Genomic DNA, 25,727 nt, shown 5'->3' with positions numbered 1-25,727 from the left:
AGGAAATATTTGTCGCAATCAAAACTAGGTGATTTCGAAACTCACAGATACGAATCACGAACAAGAGCATTATGTAATAATGAACAATGTCGCCAGAGGACTTTTCTCAAAATTGCATTCTGAAACAGCAGGATCAAAATGATTTCAACGGATTGAAATCTGAATTGAAAAAAATTCTCCATAAAAAAAATTAAAAAATGTAAAAAAATATATATATAAAATCCCTTTAAAAAAAGAGACTATCGATATTCGTCGACCTCCACGTTGATGATAGTTGGGCAACGTAAATTTTGTTTGCGGCAGACGGACGATAGATATTCGTGAATCATTTTACTCTTACAGGATGCTTAGAACTATGAAAATTTTTTCTTGAAAAACTATGTGCTTTTCGGAAAATTTGTCAAGAATAAAAAGTTCTTGTAATCAGCCGAGGAATACGCCTGGATTTTTCCGGAGACTCGAAAAGCTTTGGAAAATGGTTCACAAAAAAATAGGTACGAAAAATCACGTTTTTTTTTGTTTAAACTGCATTTTGGGATAATAAATAAATTTTTTGAGGAATTTCATTGGCACCGTCAGAAGGAGGAGATCTTAAGCAATAAAAATATATGTGTCTCAATTTTTTCTAGTGTCGAATAGTCTTAGTTATTGGCCGTTGAAAAGTAGTGTACCGGTAGTGGCGTTTTGGCCGTTTAAGGGTTAAATCGGGAATTTGCCAATTATGTATTTTCATATTTCGAAATTTGACATTGCAGAAAATTCTATTTTTAAAGATTTTTCAGTCGTTCCTACACTTTTTCATTCAATACAAAAAATATAAATTATTTGATACGCCTGATGATGCGCAACCAATTATTCAGTAGTGTAGTAAAAAAAAATATATTTATTTGTACAATCGCTTTTCATAATTTGAAAAATTATGTTAAGTTTTTAAATATAAAATAAAGTAGTCTATAGAATTCCTTCGCATATTTTCTTGCTTTTATTTATTTAAGTCTCAATAATTTTTCGTCATTAAGAGCACACGTGCTGATGTGGTTGCTGAGACACAGGCGCATTTTGATCGATTATCGATTTATTGTTAATAGATTGAAAATTTTCTAAAATAGTTTAATATCAGAACAAACATTTTGAAAAATTCTGTTCGATTTGTTGATTAACCATCACCTTGAAGTTGACTTTACCTACTTGTTGACACTAAATAAAATCTTTTTTATAGTTATTTTGCAATTATGAATAATTTTTCTTCATATTATTCCATTTTTTTATTTTTGAAATCATGCTGGGACTATGGAAAAATCTCAAAAAATGCAATTCCCGACACTGGAAAATTCCTGACAATTAAAAATTTCCCAATCATAAAATTCTTGACAGTTTATAATACTAGCGAGTTTAAAAATTCCCACTAATAGATCGTTCCCGAAATAAAATCGATTTATAAAATTGTGGAATCTAAACAATTAGAAAATTATTTGGGTTGTGTGAATAATCCCGAAAATTAAAATTCCAGAAAAAGAATATTTTCGAAATAGAAAATTCCCGAAAAGTCTTATATATTGTTAAACGTTCATAGTTTTTGGTGGAAAATTAATCTTCTCGGTTAAACATTTAATTGTATAGTTGATAATTCATGTTTGTTATTATTCTTAATTCATGTTTCTTTTGTTGAAAATTAAGATTTTTGTCGAAAATAATTTTGTAGAAAAAATAACTCTTTTGTTAAAATTTAACTTTTATGTTTTTAAGGGATATTTTTGTGTTGAAAATTTAACTGATTTGTAAAAAATTAGTTGTTTTTTTTTTAAATTCGTTGTTTTTTTATTTGAAAATTCATCTTCTTTTGTTAGAAATGAAATCTTTTTGGTAAAAATGCAACTTTTTAAAAAATAATCTATTTTGGTTCAGAATTCAACTATTTTGTTGAAAAGTCGTATTTTTGTTTAATTAAGTCGTTTTTAATTTAAAATGAAAATCTTTCTTTGGTTGAAATACCAACTATTACATTGTTTACTAAGAATTCATAGTTTTTCCTTTGTTCTTGTTCCTCCTTTGTCCCCAAAATATAAAACTGTAAAATTTGCGAAACTAGAAAATTCCCAAATTTGAACAACTAAATAAAATTTTGTATGATAAATCTGATCCATTTATTAAGAATACAGTACTGAAATATTCAAACAATAATTTAAAAAATAACATAAAAAACTATTTTTTAATCAAAGATATTGTTATTTTATTTTCAATCAATAAAAAAATTTTATTCAGAAATTTCTTTTGATTGTTTAAATTCACGAATTTTCTAGTGATGGATATTTTACCATTTGGGAATTTTTTGCCGGAAATAATATTATTCGGGAATATCCAAATTGGGTATTATTCGAGGTAATATCTAAATTGTCTGGAATATTATTATTCGAGAATTTTCCATTGCGAAATTATAATTTTCGAAAATTTCTCGATTTTTCTGATTGGAATAATTCCTTCTTTGGGAATTTTATGGTGTTGTGAATTATATTTTATGGGAATTGTATAGTGTCGAAAGATGTATTTGCCATGATTTTTCAGACATTTCATCATACCAAGTGCGTGTCCTTTCTGGCTGAAGTGGAAACAGTCGTGAGTGACGAAAGTCGAATCCAATCGGGGTGCCAAATTGGGATCAGAGTTTGGCGCATTAAATAATTTCATGAAGGGTTGCAAGACAACAGTAAAGTCCGAAGTCGTATCATATCTGTAAAAAATTATTTGGGATGAAAATAAATAAATTAATTTAATTTAATTTAATTAAATTAACAAAAAAACATTTCCAGGGAAATGGCCGCGAATTCGGATTAGTAATAGGGAATTTAAAAAATGATCATTTTCACTTGGAATAGGGAATTTTACAAAAGAATTACAATTCTAACTTGGAACAGTGGATTTTCTGAGAAATTATAATTCTGAATTAAGACAGAGGATTTCAGTAAGGAAATATGATTTTTAATTTAGGACAGGGAATTTCTCTGAAGAATTATATCACTTTGTGGCAGAAAATTATTATTTGTAGTTCAGTGCGGGGAATTTTCGTAAATAAATATAACTTTGACAGTTTGTACACGGAATTTGCGTTGAAGAATTTTAATTTTGAATTCGGAACAGGGATTTCGTAAAGAACGATAATTTTGTCTCATAACAGGTAATTTTTTAGTTGAAACGATAAAATTAAAAAAATAATGATAATTCTGATTTAGAAAAAGGGAGTTTACCAAAGAAATCTCTATTCTATGTCAAAATTTAAGAACTCTTTGTCTTAAGTCTGAATTTGAAAGTAAAAATTCCATTAAAAAAAAAAGATTTCCCGAATTTCAGAAATAGATATTTCTAAAATATATATACTATATTTCGGAATTATAATAGAAAAAGTTGCAAATAAATATAATTCTGAACTGGACCAAGTAATTTTTTATTTAGAATAAGGAAATTAATAAAAATGCTTGTTTAACTTCAGATTTATCATTCTTTTAGGAAATTTTCTGTTCCAATAATCAGAATTTGTCACATTTGGAGATTTCTTGTCCTAAATCCAAATTTATTTAAATTCAAAAATTTATTTTTCTTTGAAAATAAAAATTATCCAGAATTTAAAGGTTCCATCTTCCAAATTTCAGGAATCCTGAGTTATTATATTTCTGAATTCTAATAGAAAATGTTGTGATTAAATATAATTCTGACTTACACCACGGAAATTTTGAAAATGAAAATAATTTGGATTTGGAACAGGGAATTTCCGTAAAGAATGATAATTTAGACTTTGAAGTAGAGATTTTTTATACAAAATTACTATTGGGCTCGGAACAGGGAATATTTGACGAAGAAGAATGTTTATTTAAAAATTCCGGTTAAAATTCGGATTTATAATTTCTTTGCAAAATTCTTTGTTTCAAATCAGAATTCGTCAAAATTATTATTTTTTTAAAAATAATAAATGGCCAGAATTAGAATTTTCCGTATTACAATTTTAGAATTAGGGAATTACTATATTTATGAATTACAATAGAAAATGTTGTAAATAAATATAATTCTGATTTGGAAAAAGGGAATTTTTCAAAACTCCCTGTTCAAATTCAGATTGTTAATTTTTTTTTACAAAATTATCTATTTCAAATCACACTTGTAATGCTTACGAATAAAACAATCTTATGTTACGTCTCAGAATTATAATTTTATTTTCAAAAATTCCCTATTCTGAATGAGAAATCTTTTAACTCCTTTAAAATTTTTAGAAATCTCTTAAATTCTTTAAGGAGCGTTTGAAATTATTCAAATATTTGAAACTCTTTTAAATTCACCGAGAAAAATAGAAAATTGACAGAGATACAATCGATAAAACAACAGAAATATAATACCGTCCGTTTTACAGTGGGAAAAAAATGACTTTTTTGATTCAAAATAAGGTAAAGCCTACAAATGTCGACCGGTTTAGACGCAAAATAACAAAAAAAAATTTAACGTTGCCGGTGATCGTCAATAATATAAAAATTAATGTAATAAACTATGTTTAATATATTTACAAGACTTAAATATATTGCATTGTGATACAATTCACAAAAAAACTTGTTTAACAAATTATTTTTTAAAAGTGGGCTCACTAGAATTCTTAATAATTATACGTTTTTTTTGCTATGTTGCATAAATTTGGATGAAAACACCCAAGTGAAAAATTTATATATAGTGTATATGTATGTAGTGGACAAAACAGTGATATATTTCATTTGTTATATACATTTCTCTGTATAAACAAATGAACAAAATCAGTGTTGTGTCTACTATACATAAACTAAATTTAACTTTTTCACCTGTGCAATATTATTATGAGTTAAATTTTTTGTAGGATTATTCTTCTTAATATTATAAACAAATTTAATAAAAAATACATTATTCAGGCATTTGTCGACACGAAATTTCTTTTTTTTTATGCCAGTTTTTTAAAAAATAGGATCCTCATGATAATTTCAAAAAAATTCATATTTAAAACATAACTCATACTTAGTTGATAAATTTTTTGCCTTCTTCAAACAAATGCATCAAACGAATACATTATTCGGGTATTTTTTGATAAATAAAATCGTTTTTTTTTCAAAAGCAGACCTTTTAATTGGGAATTTTATGATAATTTCAGCAACATTCATAATGTGTTAATTAATTTAATGTTTTTCAAGACAAATTTAGTTAAAATATGCATAGAAAAAATGAGAGAAAAATTTAATTCTTCTCGATCCTGAAGCTGAAGCCTTATTAAAGGAATGAAAGTAATAAAAAATTGAAACTAAAAGGACTGATATTGAAAAAACAATTTTTCTTCCGATAAATGCCGGAATAATGCATTTGTTTATTACATTTTTTCAAAAAAAACAGAACATTTACCAACTAACTATACATTTTGCTCAAATTATCACGAAGTTCCCAATTAAAAGAACTGACATTGAAAAAACTAATTTTTTTGTCAACAAAAGCTTGAAAAATAAATTAGTTTATTAAATTTGTTTAAATAATCGTAAAATTGATCAATAAATTATAAATTTAGTTGAAATTATCATGAAGTTCCTGATTTAAAAAACTGACATAAAAAAAAGAATTTTGTATATCCACAAATGCCTGAATAATGCATTTGTTTATTAAATTTTTTCATAATATTATCAAAAATAATCTTAATAGCAATTTTCTTCAAAGTGCCAAAGCGTTGAATTCATCTATTTGATTTTTTCCCAATATGAAAAATGCATTGTATTTTTTTAAATATAATTGACGGTACGTTATTTTAAAGTATATCTGCATCAATTCAAATGATGAAGGGTAATCCAACTTTGAAAGAACTATAAATTCCAAATTTTTGCACAAGAATTGTTTATAACAATTATAATTGCTATTTTTTTGTGAAAAAATTTATATTTTTGCATGCTTTGAGTAAACATAGGTATAATAAATAAATATAATTTTAATATGTAAATAATTTTATCAAATCCTCAAATATATGGATAATATTAATAAAAATTATTTTTGTTTACCTTCCTGAAGTTACTAAAGCTTCAGCAGCCTGTTGATACAAACGGGACATTTTTGAAGCTTCAATGTCTGATCGTTTGCCTTGATGCATACAAGCACAATAAAGTGGGTGTAAAATATTGCACATGGGACTTCTCGATGATCTAAGAGATACAGTTACATCTGAGAAAATTAAAAAATAAATTATGAATATTATACAGCAAATGAAATGCGATTCAAAATTTTTTAGATAAAATGTGAGAAGAAATTAAAAAAAAAAATTATAATATTGGGAGCGCCAAGTGCGCATTATCCTTTGTTTTCAAAAAATCGGTTTATTCTCCAACATTTTCCTTTAGATTTTATGGAAAATATTATATGATTTGAAAACGTTGTGTATGATTTAAAGAAGTTTCTTCAGTTTAGCGAGAAATTTCCAGCAAATAATATGCATGACAAATTTGTTTTCCATTTACTTACAATTCGTTTTAATATTTGGTTAAAGTCTAAAAAATTTAACAAAAACGCATTTAAAAGGTATTTCCAGATAAATTTTTCATCAAAGTCGAATTAAATTTGACTATTTGAAGTTGATTCAATTTTTTATGAGATTCCATTTACCACATTTTCTGATCATGTTTGTAACATATATTTATTAAATTATTAAATTTTCATATAAAAATTTTATTTTGATAAAGTTCAAAATTAAGGAAAATTTAAAATGTATGTGAATGATGGAACTGAAAAGAATTAAAAATCTCTAATGTGAAATTTTATTTAATGAAGACAGACGCATATAACAGGATTTTAAATTTATGTTTGACCCTAGCGCAATTAAGTTAATTCATTGTTAATTTAATTTGAATATGGTAATTTTACAATTAATGAAAAATTACCATTTTTATATTTTTTCATTGCATTATTTATATTTAATAATAGCCTTGAAATTAAAATTTAACACACACGGTTAATTTTTGCTAGTCATATTAAAAATTTGAGCTTCTCTTTAATTTAAATTAAATTGAAATTTAAATTAATTTTTTTAACTATTTAATGTTTTTTTAAACATTTATCTTCTTCATTCCAAAAATTCAGCTATTTGATTGAAAATGTCTGTATTTTCTTAAACATACATCTTTTTTGCTAGAAAATTAATCTTTTTGATTGAAAATTCATTTCTTTGATTGAAAATTATTTTTTGTTAATATTAAGGTTTTAACTGAAAATTTAACTATTTCATTTGTTTTCAAACATTTATCTTTTTTGATAGATATTCAATCTTCTTGGTTGAAAATTGATTTATTTTGTTGAAGATTTGTTTTTTTTTAGTAGAAAATTTATCTTTTAGAAGAAAATTCATCTCGTGATTTGAAATTGTAACTATTGCGTTGAAAATTTATTTTTTGACAATTCTTTTTTTTATTTCATGATTAATTTCTTTGCTTAAAATTCAACTATATTGTTAAAAATTCATTTTTTAATTAAAAATTAATTTTTTTACTGAAAATTTCAATGTCCCATGTTTGGTTTAACATTTATCTTTTGCAGTTGAAAATTCAGTTATTTGGTCGAAAATCTCTGTATTTTTTTGAAACTTTATCTTTTTTTTGTGGTAGAATATTAATTTTCTTGGTGACTAATTCACCTTTTTGATAGAAAATTCTTTTCTGCGGTAAAAAATTGAACTATTAGGTTGAAAACTGAACTTTTAGTTGGAAAGTTCCATTAAAAATTGAAAATTTGGTTAAAAATTAATCTTTTCAGTAGAAAATTAATCCTTTTTTCTGAAAATGCATTTATTTCTTATTAAATTATTTTTACAATAAGAAATTATTTATTTTTAACTGAAAATGTAACTATTATGTTAAAAATACATTTATTTTGTTGAACATTTTATATATTTTTGTAGAAAAATGTTGGGCCAGTTTGGGCTCCAGGGGCGAGGATTTAACTTTTTTTTTAATACAGAAAATATATACGTATAATTTCACCATAATAAATAAATAAATTTAGGGATACAAAGAAAAGCTTTTTCACGACACCCTAACTCAACGCCCAATTATTTTATTAAATTTTTTTTTTAATTAATGAAAATTCTGGAAAAAAATCCTTACCAATTGTTGGTACTAAATTTACCAAGGTACGAGGTAGGGTGGTCCTGAGAAAATCTAGAGTTCTTCGTAAATGTATGGCATGTCGTAGTGGCGAAAAATCCTTAGGATTATAGCACTGAGCCGAACAAATGTCATTGGCTCCAAAAAATATTGTCACCATCTGTAAATAGAAAACCAAATTGTTATTGTTATCAGACCGTTTTTTCTCAATCGCTGTAACTTAAACATTTTTAATATGCTGAATATCAAAATATCAAAAATTTCCCCTTTAATTCAAACGAATTTCTACCTTCCAATGTTTTTTAACGTCTATATTAGGGTCGCTTTTAATTCTATTAACTAAGATCCTGGCTTGATGCAAAGCGTCTTCAGTAGCAGCAACTGGAAATGCGATATTCAGTCTCGCCTTTTTTGAGATAAATTCGCCAGTGCCCGTAGAATAACCAGTTAACTTGGGATTGAAAACCTGTAAATAAATTTCGTCAAGTTTTAAGAACAGATTCAAGAAAAAAGTTTGATATTGAAGGGCGATACCCTGGTTGGGTGATGCCTTGTTTGGGCGATGCTTTGTTTGGGCGATGCTTTGTTTGGGCGATGCCTTGTTTGGGCAATTACCTGTTTGGGCGATTCCCTGTTTGGGCGATGCCTTGTTTGGACAATGCCCATTTGATCGCTACTTACTAAGTAAATAGGCACTGCCCTCTCTATTGTAGCCCATATTTAGCTGTGGACACTGAATTTCCCGATTTTCAAGATTTGGTCTCTATGTTACCCTATTTTTACTCAATACTCTATATTTTTTAAATTCTTAATAAAATCAAGACGAAACAAGATGTGAATAATATTTTATTTAACCATATGTCTAACAATGAATAATAAGTTGTAAATATTTCGTACTAGTATGAGAATACTAGTAATTGAATTCCTTAAACATTTTTTTTTATCAAAAGCTTTGTTTAGTACGCTTCCTGATGACAAATTTTAACAAAGTTTGTGGAGTTTCCTAAAGATGGCCCTGCAACTCCACGGTTAAATAATAAGTTAATAATTTTGAAAATCACTTGCATATTTCAAACCAACCATTTCTTCTTTTTTCATGAATTCTCATTTTTTCTTCTGTTTTCAAGAAAAATTGCCATTATTATTATTATTTTTTATGCTTAAATTCGAACTGATTTAATAGAACGCGATGAGCAAATCCAACCTATTTTGGTTAAAAGTTTTTTTTTGTTTGTCGAAAAATGGAAAATTATATTTTTTTGTTGGGTTGGAATTCATCTCATTTGATTGGAAATTTAACAATCTTGTTTAAAATGCAACCATTTTTTTTAAATTTCGTTTCAGTCATAGTTAAATAATTATTTTCCTAAATAAAAATTTTAATTTTTAATTTTTGTTTAAAGATTTATATTTTTTAGCTTAAAATTCAACTGTTGATTTGAAAATTTATCTTGTTTAGTTAAAATTTCAAATAATTGGTTGCAAATTCATATATTTTGTAGGTAATTCGTTTTTTTTTTTTTTGAAGAAAATTAATGTTTTTGGTTGAAAGTTCATTCTTTTTGGTTGTAAAAATACAACTGTTTCGTTGAATATTAATCATCTTTAATTGCTGATTCAACCAATTTGTTCTAAAATTGATGGTTGAAACTTTACTGAAAATGCATTTGTTGGTTGAAGATTCATCGTTTGAATAGAAAATTCGAAGTTTTGATCGTACTTTTTTGTTAAAAATTATTATTTTCGGATAAAACTTCAAATTTTTTGTAAAAAATTCATCCTTCTGATTTAAATACTCCACATTTTGTTATAAAACTAAACTAAATTAAAAAATGTAACCATTTTGTTTTTTGAAATTTCTTTTTTTGATCGTCCTTTTCGTCCTTTTTAAATAACAAGTTTACCCATTACATTTTGTTTTGGAAACTTCTAGATGAAAATTCAAATATTTGATTAAGAATTCACCTATTTTATTGGAGATTTAAATATTTGATCGTAGATTAACTTTTTTGTTGAAAATGATTATTTTCAGGATAAATATTTAACTTTATTGTAAAAAATTCGTCATTTTGCCTTGAAAATTCTACAGTATGTTAAAAAATTTAACTATTTAGTTTTAAATTGACAGTTTTCGTGAAAACTCATTTTTTTGTTATTAATTAAATTATTTCACTAGTAAATATAACTATTAGGTAAAAATGAAACTATGCAGTTGAAAATGTTACCATTTTTTTGTTTGCATTTTTTTTTTGTGTGAAAATTTATCCTTTATACGTTCAAAATTCACCTGCATATTAGATGGAAAAAAATTATTTTGTTGAAAATGTATTTATTTAGATAAAAAGGAATCTTTTTGGTAGAAATTTTATCCTTCCCCGAATAACTTTGTAAAAAGTGAATTCTGGTTTGTTTGAATATTCATCGTTTTGTTTAGAAATTGAACCATTTGGACAAAAATGAAGTTTGTTGTTAACAATGATCATTTTCGGGTTAAAAATTCAACTGTTCTGTAAAACTTCGTTGTTTTTGTTTAAAAAATTCCAAAATTAAGTAGAAAATTAAACTATTGCATTCAAAATTAAATTACTCATTTGAACATTTTTATCGATTTTTTGGAAATTCCTTTTCTGTGTGAAAAATTAAATCTATTATCTGAATATTTAACTTTTTTATTGTTCGTTGATAATTTATCCTTTATACATTGTAAATTCAACAATTTGCTTGAAAATTTTTTATTTAAGTTGAAGATTCAACATTTTTCTTCTTTTTTTTTTAATTTTACGAATTTCATCTACTTGGACAGCAAAATAATCTTTTTTGTTAAAAATTCATCTATTTGGTTGAAGATTCAATTATGTCGTTAAAAATTAATTTTTTAGGTATATTTAATTGGTCAATAAATCGTTTTTTGTTGTTAAAAATAAATTTTTTGAACTAAAAATTTAAATATTTCATTTATTATTGAAATCTTATATTTTTTAGTTGGAAATTCAGCTATTTAGTAAAAAATTAAAATATTTTTTGGGAAGATAATTGAATTTATCTGAAAACTTTTGACTGATAGAAGTACAGTGAAAAATCAAAAAAGGTTATAAATTAAAAACAGATAAACTAAAAAATGAGATTTTTAAATTATGCTGTTTGTATATTTTTCATTCTTTAAGCTTCCCTTGATTCTTTCCATTGTATTGGAAGTTTTATATATATTTGTATGGTGATAATTCCGTTAAAATATTTTTTACCTCCTCTAATTGAATTTGAAAATTAAAAAAAACTAAGAAAGTCGACTACTACTATTGGTCTCGTGGAATATTTATTAACATTAGTTTATTAATTCGCAGTTGTTTAAACAGATGTGATTTGTTTAAATAACTTTTTTATTAAAAATTATCAATATTTCTTTAGTGGAATATTTAATTATATTGTTTGATTCATTTTATTTTTTACAAAATGTAATACAAATTATTACTTTTGCAATGTTTTTTTTCTCAAAAATTCATTAAACTGACAGTTTATATTAATTAAGGGACATAAATTTATTTTCAAATATTTTTCAATTTTTGAAACAATAAATAATTATTTATTTTCAACTAATAAAAATAATCAAGGTTGTAAGTTATTGTTTAAAAAATTAAAGGTTGTTGAAAATAAACAATAATTTTGTTTTGTATTCAATTAGAAAATACAATGTTACCAAACAATGTTATTAAATATTCAACTAGACTAATATTAATAATTGTAAAGGAGAAAAAAAGATTTCGACAAAAAATTATGTAAACAAAATTTATTTGTTTTAATAATTAAAAATGAAGGAACCAATGATAATAAATATTCCAGTAGACCAATATTAATAATTTCAAGTAAAAAAAGACGAGAATACAGGGCTCAAAAGGTCAATTTCATGAAGAAGTTACATTTTTTGTTTTAAGGGTAGTTTTCAGGTTCTCGAGGAGGTGTGTTTGAGGTGTCAAACCTATATGTCTGATACATGCAATTCTTCATTAGATAATACTCTATAAACCTCTATACTTTCCCGTCAAATTTTTTTAAACCCTAAAAAATTATTCCAAAAACTCAAAAATAGTGATTTTTCCCCATGCATTTTACATGGGAAACTTCAAATCAAAACCGGCACCTATTAAAATAATAATCAAAAAATAGGGATTTTATTTTTTCGGATTTAGAATAAAATAGGGGGGGGGGTCATTGCCCTTTAAAAAAAGCGTTTTTGAGCCACCCTACTGTACATGCGATCTTGTAAAGGGAATAAAATGAATGATAATTATTTTACTGATTACAAGTCACATATCATAACCCAATTTTTTTTTACTCACCTTCATTAAATTGGGTACAGTCAAGTAAGTTCGCCAATCTGCCTGTCCACCAACACACCAACTGACACCTCGAGCTTCGATGAAAGCTCCAATTGCAAATTCTTCCATTGCACCACTCCCTGCCATTAACGAATCTCCCAATCCGGCCACAACATCAATGTCACCAGGTCTCAACCGATTGATACTAGATGGTGGTACAGATGACCTACAATTATTAATATTAAATTTAATTAGTTGGAAGATGAATCCTAACATTATTTTTAGGGTTCCATAGGCTACGCCGGAAACCCTAATAACGACGGTTGGTAGTCCGTCTGTCCGTTCCACTGTGGTAATGGAATGGATTTTTGCGGAAAGTCTTCCTTTAAACGCAGTGAACTTCCACATATGACAAATATCGCATATTTCAAAGATAACCTATTTCAAGTCCCCTATACACGCTTATTTCAAATTGGGCAGTTCTATCGCCTCCCACCACAGTCCCTGTACGGCTTCGCCCAAATCAATAGCTGGCCAATTAAAAAGAGGCCCGAAGAGCGGAAGACTTCATTGGTTTGAATTATGTACTTTAACATGACGTCATTGAAATGGAGACAACTTTTTCGAGACAATATTCAGAACGTAAAAGTAAGTGGTGAATATACGAATATTTTAGGTTAGTGTGTTAGATCTGGTGCTCTAACTCTAACCTCAAATTTCGGACAGTTGGTTGTACTTCGAGAGATTTAGGACTTACTTTTACGTCCAGAATGCCTTCCTTAAAAGGGCTTATGTACTCCTATATCACGAACTGTGTTAACCTTTCAGACATTTCCACTATCCTAGCATGAACGCGATGTCATGCTACAAAACTGACTATTTCGCGAAATATTTTAATCGTTTTTTTATTCTATTATATTGATTTCTAGTTGGCAAGTTGTACTATTTCCAGGAAATTTTATATTTGTCACGTCGTACGTCAAAAAAACGCATGCATGCAGACTAAGGAATCGCGACTGTTTCAACTGCGTATGTGCCGAAAAGCGCGATTCTATCTAAAATTACAAAATATAAACTTGTAATATGACATTGATAATACATTCTTAAAGAAATTAGCTACTTCATAGATTCAGTTTTATGCATTTTTTAAAAGTGTAAATTTGTTTAAAATAGCTATCTAGATTATTAGTGATAGTATTTATTTATTTCAAACAGAGTTGTGCTTTTCGGCACATGCGCTGTTGAAAAAGTTGCCTACAGCGCCCTCATCGTTACAATTCCAGAGTAGCCAATGACCGTCGCTTAAAATAAATAACATGAACTTCGCGGTAGCGGCGGGGGCCCCTGCAGACTTGAAATTATCGAACGTGTACGTTTTAAGGCCGTGCAAATAGGTGGAAATTTACTGAATTTGGTAAAAAATACATGTATTTTGTTGAAAAATTATAATTTTGATGCTATTTTTATTACAAATTCGTCTTTTTTGTTGAAAATTCACCTTGAAATACTTTAAAATCTCTCGAGATCTTTAAAATGACTAGGAGTCTCATTAATTTTAATTTTCTAGACTTTAGTTCTAGAAATCATTTGAAATCCCTTAAATATGAATTCACTTAAATTTATTCATCAAAGTTTTCTAAAATATAACAGTTCCCAGGTCTAGGAATCTTTGAAATTTATTTTTCAACGTTTTTTAGAAATCGTGCAAAATTTTGTTGAATCTTTTGAAATTTCTTTAATCTCTTGAAATTTGTTGGAATACCTTAAAATCCCTTGCAATTTTTCCGTTGGAAATTGTAAAAATTTATTCAATTGAATTGAATTTATTCAATGGAAATAAATTAAATTGAACTTATTTATTAAATACCTCTAAAACTCCATAAAAATCGCTGAAAAGTTTTGAAATCCCTATTAATATCTTTGCTATCGCTAGGAATCCGCTGAAATTCTGATTAATTTATTTTCAAAATTTATCTTTAAAAATCCTCTCAAATATTTGACAATCCTATATAATTCTTTCAAATTGTTTACAATTTAAAAATCTCTTAAAACCCTTAGGAATCCTTTGAAGCGCTATTCAAACTTTCCTTCAGAAAACGTAAAAGTCCTTTCAGATAAGTAGAAGTTCTTTGAAGTCCCTCGAATATCCAAATCAAATAAAAACTACTGATTAAATTTCTGAAGGAAAGAAAACAGTTCAAATCCCTTGAAATCTTTAAAATCATAAAATCCCTAAGTATCTTTGAAATCGCTAAGAATCCTTTAAAACTTCATTTAATTCCTAAAATTGTCCCGAAATCCCACGAAATATTTAGGAATTCCACTAAATTCTCTGAAACGTTTAGGAAAATTTTAATTCCTCAAAATGCTTTTGAATCCCTTGAAATACATTGCAGTCTTGCCTTTGAAAATCGTCAAAATCAATAAAGATAAATAGAGATCATTCGAAATCCCCTAAATATTTAAATTAAATTAAGATAATTTCTCGAAATTTTTTGAAATCTTAGAAAAATTCTCATAAATCGCTTAAAATTTTGTTTAATCTCTTGAAATTCTTTGGAATCACTGTAAATCTTTTAACAAATTTTTCTTTGGAAATTGTATAGACTTATTAAATTAAGTTGCAGTTATTTTAAATCCCAAAACACTATTTTTTAATTAAGTGACAATATTTGCGCACTTCTTCATCTCTACAATGAGAATTACGTTCATTGGCTGCTTCAGCCGACGAGAGCTTCCCGCTTCCCGGGCTTCTTTTTAATTGGTGAACTACTAATGCGGGCGAGACCGTACATGGACAGTGGTGGGAGGTGAAGGAGCTTCGCCACTTGGAATATCCGAGCGTATGAGGGACTTGGAATAAGTGAGATTTCACTTAAATAAGAAGCAACAAAAAATGTTTGTCTGCTCCTGAATTTTTACAATTATAAAAAAAGTTTTTCTGTAACATTTTTTTGCTTTATTCATAATTATATAAATGTAGGACCAGACAAACGTTAAGTTTTTTAAATTTTCAAACGCGATACCGTTTTTCTTGTGAACATAAGTTGGATTTGAAAAAGATGTAACCAAATCATTTGAGGTTACGCTCACATGGCCTTAAAGAAATAATTTCTCATGAGACATATGAAATTTATTGAAAACATGAATATTTTTATTTAACACTAAGTTTAGTGTACTTTGTTTCACTATACCTGCCTGCTCGAACATCACAGGGAAAGGGTAAATCTTTGGAAATCCTTGGTTGTCTCCGTACAGAATCTTTTGTTTTGGGATAGACTATACCATTTTCGCCAAGATCGTCCTATAAAATGATAGATTATGATAAATAAATAAGAAGTTTGGATATTGATACAGTGGAAAGTATTTACTAAAGAATTTTCTTCGAAATAAAATGATTAAATTCATTTTGATTAATATTATTGTTTTTTAAGGCTCAACCAATTTTATCTCGAAGCATTGCAATTAAAGCTGGCGCGTTGCATTTTACAGGCGCAAAAACTCAATTTTTTAATTGCAAAGAAAACAACAGCAAGAACATTTTTAGAAAAAATGTCTACGCTTCCTCCAGCTAAATTGCCTTTAGATTATGTGGTTAAAACATTACATTAAAAATCTATTTTTATAGACGTATTATTGATGTGGCTGAAACCCGAGTCATTTTAAAAGCCTTAAAACTCAGCAAATATACTATCCGGTCATACGTCGAACCTGGTCACCCATCCGAGTGCCATCTGCGCTCGAAATGGCTTGACGTACTTTTATAATAATAATAATAATAATAATTATTATTATTATTATTATTATTATTATTTAAAAAAATATTTGGACTATACTTGCCCTCCCAGATACCAATAACTCTCGCACTACGTCCGAAAAAGTATCTGCATTGTTTTCCTGAATGATGAAAGTTATCGCCAAATAAATTCCAAGGATATAGGTCATCATATCCTATATTGTTATCAAGCTTCCTTCCCCGTCTTTTTTTCTTACTGCAAGACTCCATTAAATCGACGGCTCAGTATTTTCATAAAGTTTCCTCTCTTCTTGAATTTATCATTTTAAATCTGAAAATTCATGTCTTCTTAATTTTAATTTGTTGGAAATTTTTGAATTTTTAAGATTAATAGAGAACAAATAGGCCATTTTTAAATTAATAAATAAAATTAATATTGATAAAAAATTTTGGATTTAATAGTACCATAAAACGAAGTAATTTCGGACGTGTGGGGTAAATTCGGTTATTATTAAAATGAGGATTCAGCTATTTTGTTGACAATTCTTTGGTTGACTTTCACAGTGATGTATTTTAAATTAATATCTTTTTGGATTAAAATAATATGAAATATTATCATTTTCATTGAAAATTCGTCTATTTTTGTTGAAAACTGATATATTCAGTTACAAAATCAACTATTTTGGTGGAAAGATGAACTATTTGGTTGAAAAGTAACTTTTTGGGAAAATTAATATTTTCTGTTTAAATAAGCAACTATTTTGTAGAAAAATCGTTTGCCTTAAAAATTAAATGATTTTATTGGACATTTTTTTTATTTCTTTGGTCAAAATTCGGCTTTTTTGTATCAAAGTTGACATCTTTTAGTGAAAAATCTCATTTTGTTTTTGTTAAAAATTCATCTATTTTGTTAACAATTTTTTTTTTAAACTTAACTGTGTTTTATTTTCAATCAAAAGCTTCTTTAGTTAAAATAATATCAACTATTATATTTTTCGTTGATAATTCATCCATTTTTGTTAGGAATTCATATATTTCGTTAAAAACTCAACTATTTTGGTAGAAAATGTATTTATCTGGTTAAAAAATAAGACAAATTTTTGTTGTTAATTCGTTTTTCTTACTTGGTTGAAAATGAATGTTTTGAACCTGAAATTTAACTGTACCATGTTTGGTTTAAAATGTACTTTTTTTGTTGAAAATTCATCTTTTTGGCTTGAAGATTAAATAATTTCGAGGATCTTTTTTTTTTCCTTTTTTGGTGAAAATACGGACTTTTTTCTTTTAAAATGAATCTCTTTCGATAAAAAATCTCATTTCTTTTGGTTGAAAATTCAACTATTTTCTATAGATGATTCAGTACATTTTAGTACAGAATTAATTTATTTTGTTGAAAATTAGCTTTTTTTAAATTAAACTCTTTTGTTGAAAATACATCTTTTTGGTTTGGAAATTATAGAAAATTTCAACCTTAATTGAATGATTGAAAACGTGTTTTTTCCCGAAATTGAAAACATTTTAGGTCCTGATACTTAAAATTGTTACCAGAATGTCAGAACTTGCTAAAATATATTTTTCATTTACTTTAAGTATTGCCTGTTTCTTTTTAAATTAATTTTTTATGAATTATTATCATAGTTTTTCTTATTTTTATACTTTTTTATATTTAAAAATATAATAGACGATTTTTCAATATTTTTTTTTAATGAAGTGCTGTATAGAAATAAATAAAACAATATTTAGTTGTAACACTGAATGCTTTTAAAATATTTTGTTTAATTACACAAATACTGAAATCACTTACAAGAAAAGAAGTATTATCAGTTTGATTTTAAACTTATATAATTATAAATTTTATGAGATTTTTGAGAAAATGAGAAAAGATTCTTGAATAACTTAGATGTTTTAAAAGAGAATCTATAAAATTTAAAAAATAATTTATCGTACAGGATTTTACAAAATATCAGAGAAAATCCGAGCGGTTTAAAAAAGATATTTATAACTTTTGGATAAAATATTTTTTAAATTTCGGAAATATTTCCAAGTTTTAAAACAGTTTAAATATATTCAAACCCTCTCAAATTCCTAAAAATATTTGTAGCAGATTCGACTTTTTCGTAAAATTTTGAAAAATTCTTCAAAATGTAAAAAAATTGCCTGAAAACTTTCGAAATTTTTCAAAATTCTTTTAAAGCTTCTAAAGTTTTTGTTTGAAATCTATAAAAAAAATCTGCATTTTTAAAAATCTTTTATAGTTTAAAATTCTTTTTCAATCTCTTCAAATCTTATAAATGTTTATGGTATTTACTCGATTTTATTTTATATTTTTTAATCTCACATCTTTAAAAATTTTCTCATAAATCTTTAATAAATTATTTTTATAGTCCTTTCAAAAATTTTAAGCACTCTAATATTTTTAAATTATTCAAGTTTTCATGATATTTTTTTTTTGCAAAATTAAAAAACATGTCTTAAAATTTTTTATATTCTTCTGTGACAATTTCAGAAATCCTCTAAAGTATTTGGAATTCTTTTGAAATATTCTCTTATAATTAATTTTTCAAAATAAAAAATCATTTTAATTTTTCCTATGCACCTAGGGAATTTTTCTCATTTTCTTAAAGTTTTAGAAAATTCCTTAAATATTTTATAAATTTTGATTATTTTTTAATCATTTGAAAACTTCTAAGTATGTCTTAAACCTAATCAAATTTGTTGCAAAAATATGTCTTTTGGCAAAAGGATTGCAGTATTTGCGAACTTTTTTAAATATATTCGAAATATTTAAAATCTTTGTGAGATCATTATAGAAAATCTTTTAAATATTTTTTTAATTTTTGAAAAATCTCTGAAATCCTTGTGGAATTATTAAGTTTTTTTTGTGAACTCTTTGTGAAATCTTTGTGAATTATTTAGAAATCTTTGCAAAATAGTTGAAATATTTTGGAAATATTCGGTAATGTTTATGAAATTATTAAAATATTTGAGAAACGATTGAAGCCTTAGTGAAGTCTTTTAAATATATTCGAAATGATTGAAATCTTTGTTCAAGCTTTGTAAAATAATAGAACTCTTTGTAAAATTTTTTAAATCTATCTGAAATATGTTGAAATTTTAGAAACATTTAGGAATTTTTTTAATCTCTGCGAAATTTAAAAAAAAAATTTGTAATAGTTGGGAATATTTGTGAAATTATTGAAATGTTTTTGAAATCATTGAAATCTTTGTTCAATCTTTGAAATCTATATGCTATCTTTCCAAAATATTTAAAATCGATAAGGAATCTTTAGGAAATCATAAAAAATTTTGTAAAAACGTCAAATCTTTGTGAATTCTCTAAAAATCGATGCGCAATATTTGAAATATTTTTGGAATATCCGGTAATATTTGGGAAATTATTGAAATCTTTGTTTATTTTTTGAAATCTATCTGAAATCTTTGTGAAATAATAAAAGTTCTTGTGAAATCTTTGAAAAATTATTACAATCTTTGTAAAGTCTATGTGAAATATTTTAAGTCCATTCGCAATTTTTGCGGAACTTGTGAAATCTTTGGAAAATCGTGGAAATCCTTCTGAAATCTTCGAAATCTTTCTGAAATCTTTGAAAATATGAATTTTATACCTGTATTTATTATTTATTTTTCATTAATGTTTATTATTCACGTTCAATTTTCACATTATTATACTATGTTCAAATTGTGTCATTCAATATTATAAATCTATTACTCAACACTCTTCAAAATGCATTTGGCTTTGTTGAAAATAAAGTGTTTCGTTCAAAATTCTAGTGTCTCCTTCATCAAGAGAAAGGGAAAGGTTTCTTATATTACCATGATTTACGCGATGAGCACATAATGATACCAATAGATGTCATAAATTAATAAAGACTTTCCTCATCACTCATTAGAAATTCCCTGTACATACTCAAATGTCTTTCACTTTATCACTTATGAATAGAACCCTTTAGGGACGCACCTTAATAGTTTGTTTGCCTTCTTTAAAAACAGAAGCAGTGCCATCCTACCAATATTTTACATCTTCCCGGATTTCGTTTCCGTGGAACTTTCACTTAATCAAACAAAAGTGCCCAGGTTTGAGTCTGCCAAAGATTACAGATGTGTCAAAGAGGCTTGGTTTTATTGAAAAGAATGAGGATGCGATTTTATGATGGTTTATGACTCTGAATGGCTTTTCGGATTAGCATCTTTTTTTCGCCCCATAATAAAAACTTATTTAGCACCTCTAAACGATAGGTAATATGACCAACATTATAATTTCCTTTCCCTTTTCACCAGATCATAAAATTGCATTGATGAATTTTTCAAGGAGATAATAAAAGTTAAAAATTTCGTAAAGTTGCCCAGACAATCGGTTGGGACCTGGGTGAGTGGAAATAAGTAGAAAGTTTAAGGATTAAATTTAGCAATTAGAAGCGGCAAGTTAAAGGTCAGGTACAATCTGTGGTTGCGCAATCCTATACGATTTCACCCCATAAGGTTACATTATTATTGGTGCGGGGTCACTGTGAAGATTTTCCTTTTCCGCGTGATCTTGTAAGAGTTATGTGCTTTTACCTACTTATTGTGAATTTATATAATTCTAGAAAAATTGAGAGAGGATGTTGCAGTGTTTCTGAATTCCAGGAATCATCGTAATAACCTATGAACAATAAAGAAATTGTTAATGAATCAAATAAAAAATTATATAATCGGGCATACTTGTAGAAGACACAAAGTCTTTTTGAAAAAAACATTTAGTTTTTTGAATAATTGTATATGTTATGAGTTTTTTTTTTTTAGAAATTGTTGCATTATCTGAAACAGTATTCGATAAAATGATATTTGAATTTTTCTTCTAAATTCTCAAAATAAGATCGTTTTGTTTTTCCTTAATTTAAAAAACAATTATTTTATTCATATCTCAAAGAATTCCAGAAAATCAGGGAATTTAAATCTGTTCAAGAAAATTTAGGAAACTTTAGGTAAAACCTGATGCAGCCCGGGAATTTCCGATTAACTGAAATTACAGTTGATTTTATTATTTTGTTGAAAATTGAATAATTCTGTTAAAATGTTATTCTTATTGTTTGAAAATTCATCTTCTGGGGTTGAAAATGCATATACTTTAGTAGAAACTGCATCTTTTTGAACTTAGCTAAAATTGGAACTACTTTTGTACAAATTCAGTTTATTCAATACTGAATTATTTGGTTGAAAATTATTTTTTTTTAGCCTAAACTTTAATTATTCTTGGTTGAAAATTTAAATATTAAATTCAAAATTTATCTATAAATTCTATTATTTAGTTGAAAATTAGTCTTTTTTGGTTAAATTAATCTGTTTATTGTTTAGGATTAATTTAAAAAAATGTAATTCTCGACTATTACGTCGGATGCATATTTTTTGGTTAAAAATTAAAATTCTGGCTGAAAATTAATTTGTTTAAATCGAATGTTAATTATTCTTGGTTGAAAATTTAACTTCTTCAGTTGAAAAGTCAACTATTTGGATGAATAGTAATCATCTTAGTTCCTATTTTATTTTTTTGGCTAAAAATTCATTTCGTTGATTGAAAATTTAAATATTAGTTTAACAAATTCTTTATAAATTCAAATATATAGTTGGAAATTTAAGTATTTCTTAAAAATTATTCTGTTTTAGTTTGAAATTATCTTGGTTTATTATTTATCTTTTTGTTGAAAATTTACTTCGTTGGCTGAAAACTTAACTTTTAGATTGAAAATTCCTTTATAAATTGAAGCATTCGGTTGAAAATTCATGTATTTGTTAAAAATTATTTTTTTTTGGTTAAAAATTAATCTTCTCCGTTGAAAATTTATCTTTTTAGCTGAAAATGTATTTCTTTGTTTCAAAATTTATGTGTTTAACTGAAAATTTCATCACCTATTTTTGTATCAAAAATTTATTTTTTTAAATAAAAATTTACTTTTTTTGCTTGAAAATTCAACTGTTTATTTGGTTTAAGATTATCTTAGTCTAGCATTTATCGTTTCGTTTGAAAATTCATTTCTTCAGTTGAAAATTAATTTTTTTATCTGAAAATTTAAATGTTCCATTTTTCATGGAAAATTAATTTTTTACTGAAAATTTAACTATTCTAGTTTGAGTTGAAAATTTACCTATTTTCAGTGAAAATTCAACAATGTTGTAGAAAATTAATTTTGTTTTCTATTAAAATATAACTTTTAATTGAAAATCTAACTATTTAATTTTTGCTCGAAATTTTAGCTTTTTTAGTTGAAAATTTATTCATTTTGTTTAAAAATCATGTTTTTTGTTAGAAAAATAAATTAATTTAATAAAAAATTCCTTTGTTTGGTGTTAAAATGTTAATTTTCTTGATGAATAATTAATCTTCTTCATTTAAAATTTATCCTTTTAGAAATTTACTATATTTCCTTGAAAATTCACCTATTTGGCTAAAAATGTAACTATTTCGTTGAAAATTTATTCTATTTGGTTGAAAATTAATTTTTTTACTGAAAATTTAATTATTATATTTTACGTTGAACATTCAACTATTTTGTTGAACATTAATGTTTTTTTCTGTTTGCTAATTTGTCTCTTTTGGTTAAAAATATATTTTTTTACTTCGTGATTCATTATTTTAGTTAAAAATTTATTTGATTAGTTGAAAATTTAACTATTTTTTTTTAAATTAATCTGATTTGGTTCGGGATTTTGGAGGGAATTCGTCTTTATGGCTTGAAAATTCAACATTTGGGGTATTTTTTTTGCTATTGATTGAACAATCTTTTTTGTTTAACAATTCGCCTCGTCTGTTAAAAATAACTCGTTTTTTATTAAAAATGATAATATTTTTAGGTAAAAATATTAACTATTAAACTATTTCTATTGTTGAAAATTCCTTTTTCTCTTTGTTGAAAATTAAATTGTCAACTTCAAATTTTTGTATTAAGATTATTGATCTTCTGGTTATAAAGTTTTTTTTATATCCAAAAGAAAAATTTAGATTTGTCAGGAAAAATGAAAAATTTGTCAGTGAAACTCAGGGGAGTTTCCTAATTGGGATTTTGTATCAACCTTTATAAAGTTGACTATAAATGTATATTTTCTTAAATCCATGACATTTGGCAAGTAAAAATTTTTTTCAATTTGTAGATTGCAACATTAAATTTTGTATACAAAATATTAGAAAATTGTATTGTTTAAAGGAAAATACAACTACACCCGACTTTATTAATATTTTAGCGAAAGTGTCGATAAAAAACGCAAGATAGAGAAAAGTGCTTAGAAACTTTTTTAAAAAGTTTTCAGGTGGAACAACTTTTTTTCCTTTTTTCCGTATCTTTTTGCGTAATTGCAAAAAATTAACAATAAATAAAATGATGGCATTTTTGTGAAAATTAAGTTTGAAAAACCGTGGCTATTTTGTGAGTTTTTATATATTCTCGATTTTTCTGGCGAATTTTGAAAACGAACGAAAAGATCTATCAGAATAAACAATGTTATGTTAGTGTCTTCCGGCTGAAATTTCTATCGGAAATAAAAAAATTAAATAATTTTAGTTCTAAAGTAGAACAAGGTCAGCTAAACAAAAATCCATGTTCAAATTCATAATTATGATTTGTTTCGGAAATGCTGTCAGAAACTGTACGGAAAGAATTTAGAATAAAAAAAATTTTCTAGGGGAGAAGAAATATTTTATTTTCAACAAAATAATTTATTTTTGACTAAAAATGATGACTTAAACGGAATACTTATATTCTCGAACAATAATTAGATTTTGACCAAGAAAGTTGAATATATTTGATCAAATATTTGAATTTTTAAGATAAAAAGACACATTTTTTCGAAGAAAGTTAAATTAGTATTGAAAAAGTTAATTTTCACCCAAGAAAACATTGAACTTTTGAATCGCAAAGGATGAATTTTAACAAAAAAGATCATTTTGAATTAAGGAAGATGAATTTTTAACAAGATGTCTTAATTCTCAACTAAGAAGTGGAATTTCCAACAAACCATATTAATTTTGTACCGAGAACTTCAACGTAATTGTTAAATTTTCAACCAAAAAGATTAATGTTCCATAAAAAAAGAGGAATTTCCAATTTATCAAATCTACAGGAAAAAGTTCTAAACTAAGCATAAAATAGTTGAATTTTCTGAAGAAAAAAATATTACAAAAAAAATCGAATTTTCAACATGGTTGTTTCATTTTCAATCAAAAAGATGAATTTGTGACCAAAAAGATTAATGTTTTATTAAAAAAGACGAATTTCCAATTTATTCAATCCACAGGATAAAGTTTTAACTAAACATGGAATAATTAAATTTTCGGATAAAAGAATACTAATTTTTAACACAGAAAAAAATGAATTTTCAACATAGTTGTTAAATTTTTAATCAGAAAGACGAATTTGTGATCGAGAAGATTAATGTTCTATCAAAAAAAAAAAGAGTTTCCATTTTATCCAATCTGCAGGATAAAGTTTTAACTAAACATGGAATAGTTAAATCTTCTGACAAAAAAATAATTTTCAACAAAATTTCCACCTTATTCATTGTACGTGATACAGTTTTAACCAAACAAAATTATTCATGGAAAAAATTAATTTCCAAGAAATTCGTTAAATTTTCAATCCAAAAAAAAAAGAATTTTGAAGTTTGAAACATAAAGGTTCAACCGATAATTATTTTGATTTATGTGTTTTTACTGTTAATTTAAATAACTGGTCTAATTATCCAAATCTATTTACCCAGGTGAAAAATTTATATATAATTCATACATAGTGGACAAAACACTGACAACGTAAAATCGTTTTTTTCAGTAAATTTGCTAAATTTCTCATTTAGTTATAGATGTTCTGCTTCATCATTAGATATTCTTTAATTGAGTAACATGATTTAATTATTTACTTTAACATTATGATATTAAACATTGGTAAAATATGTAGACTAAAAGTTTATTTATATTGAAAATAATACTCCTATTCCAATTTTATATATTTTTCTTTAATTTTTGTGATGTTGTGAAATGAATATCTGAATTTATTATTTTTCTGCATTATACGCACATATGTTTTTATTTTTTGTGTGGAATAAGTTCAAAAGATTATTAATAAATCAAATTTTCAGAATATAAATTGCAAATTCAAAACAAAAGTAAACTGAAAATTATTTCAATGTTTCAGTTGAAAATAATTTTATATTACTTTTTATATTTCGAACTGATAAAAATGAATTATAAGGTGATTAATCTTTTTTAGAATATTACATTACAAAAGGATTTAATTTACATTTTTTCCTGATAAATTTACAAACTGATTATTTGCTTCAAGATTGTGTAATTGAATATTTGCTATAATACGTATAATTGAAGCTTGTTTATAATTACAATACCTCTATTCCATTTATATAATTTTGTAAATATTTCTGATGTTGTGAAATAAGTATCTAAACTCAAATTTTAAGATCATATGATACATATGTTTTCATTTTTTCTGGAATTAGTGTAAAAGATTACTGCTGAATCAACTTTTTAGATATTAAAGTTTAAATTAA

General features: G+C 25.7%; 1 protein-coding gene across 4 annotated transcripts in view; it reads right to left on the bottom strand.

Annotated features, from left to right (window-relative positions):
• LOC117169067 (phospholipase B1, membrane-associated-like) overlaps window positions 1-25,727 on the bottom strand; it is a 44,620-nt gene that overhangs the window by 1,205 nt on the left and 17,688 nt on the right. Inside the window, exons 2-10 of one of the 4 annotated variants that reach the window (XM_033355177.1) lie at window positions 20,757-20,841; window positions 20,158-20,281; window positions 16,286-16,512; window positions 15,640-15,749; window positions 12,467-12,671; window positions 8,422-8,598; window positions 8,133-8,292; window positions 6,042-6,201; window positions 2,577-2,728 (exon numbers count right to left, since the gene is read on the bottom strand). In XM_033355177.1, the coding sequence (XP_033211068.1) occupies window positions 2,577-2,728; window positions 6,042-6,201; window positions 8,133-8,292; window positions 8,422-8,598; window positions 12,467-12,671; window positions 15,640-15,749; window positions 16,286-16,393 (1,072 nt within the window). In that variant the 5' untranslated portion in view covers window positions 16,394-16,512; window positions 20,158-20,281; window positions 20,757-20,841. The remainder of the gene's footprint in view (window positions 1-2,576; window positions 2,729-6,041; window positions 6,202-8,132; window positions 8,293-8,421; window positions 8,599-12,466; window positions 12,672-15,639; window positions 15,750-16,285; window positions 16,513-20,157; window positions 20,282-20,756; window positions 20,842-25,727) is intronic. The other 3 variants (XM_033355176.1, XM_033355178.1, XM_033355175.1) reach the window with 3 other exon arrangements.

This window comes from Belonocnema kinseyi, chromosome 3 (genome assembly GCF_010883055.1).
Source record: "Belonocnema kinseyi isolate 2016_QV_RU_SX_M_011 chromosome 3, B_treatae_v1, whole genome shotgun sequence".
NCBI lineage: Eukaryota > Metazoa > Arthropoda > Insecta > Hymenoptera > Cynipidae > Belonocnema > Belonocnema kinseyi.
This window is presented reverse-complemented; position numbering and strand designations above follow the sequence as displayed.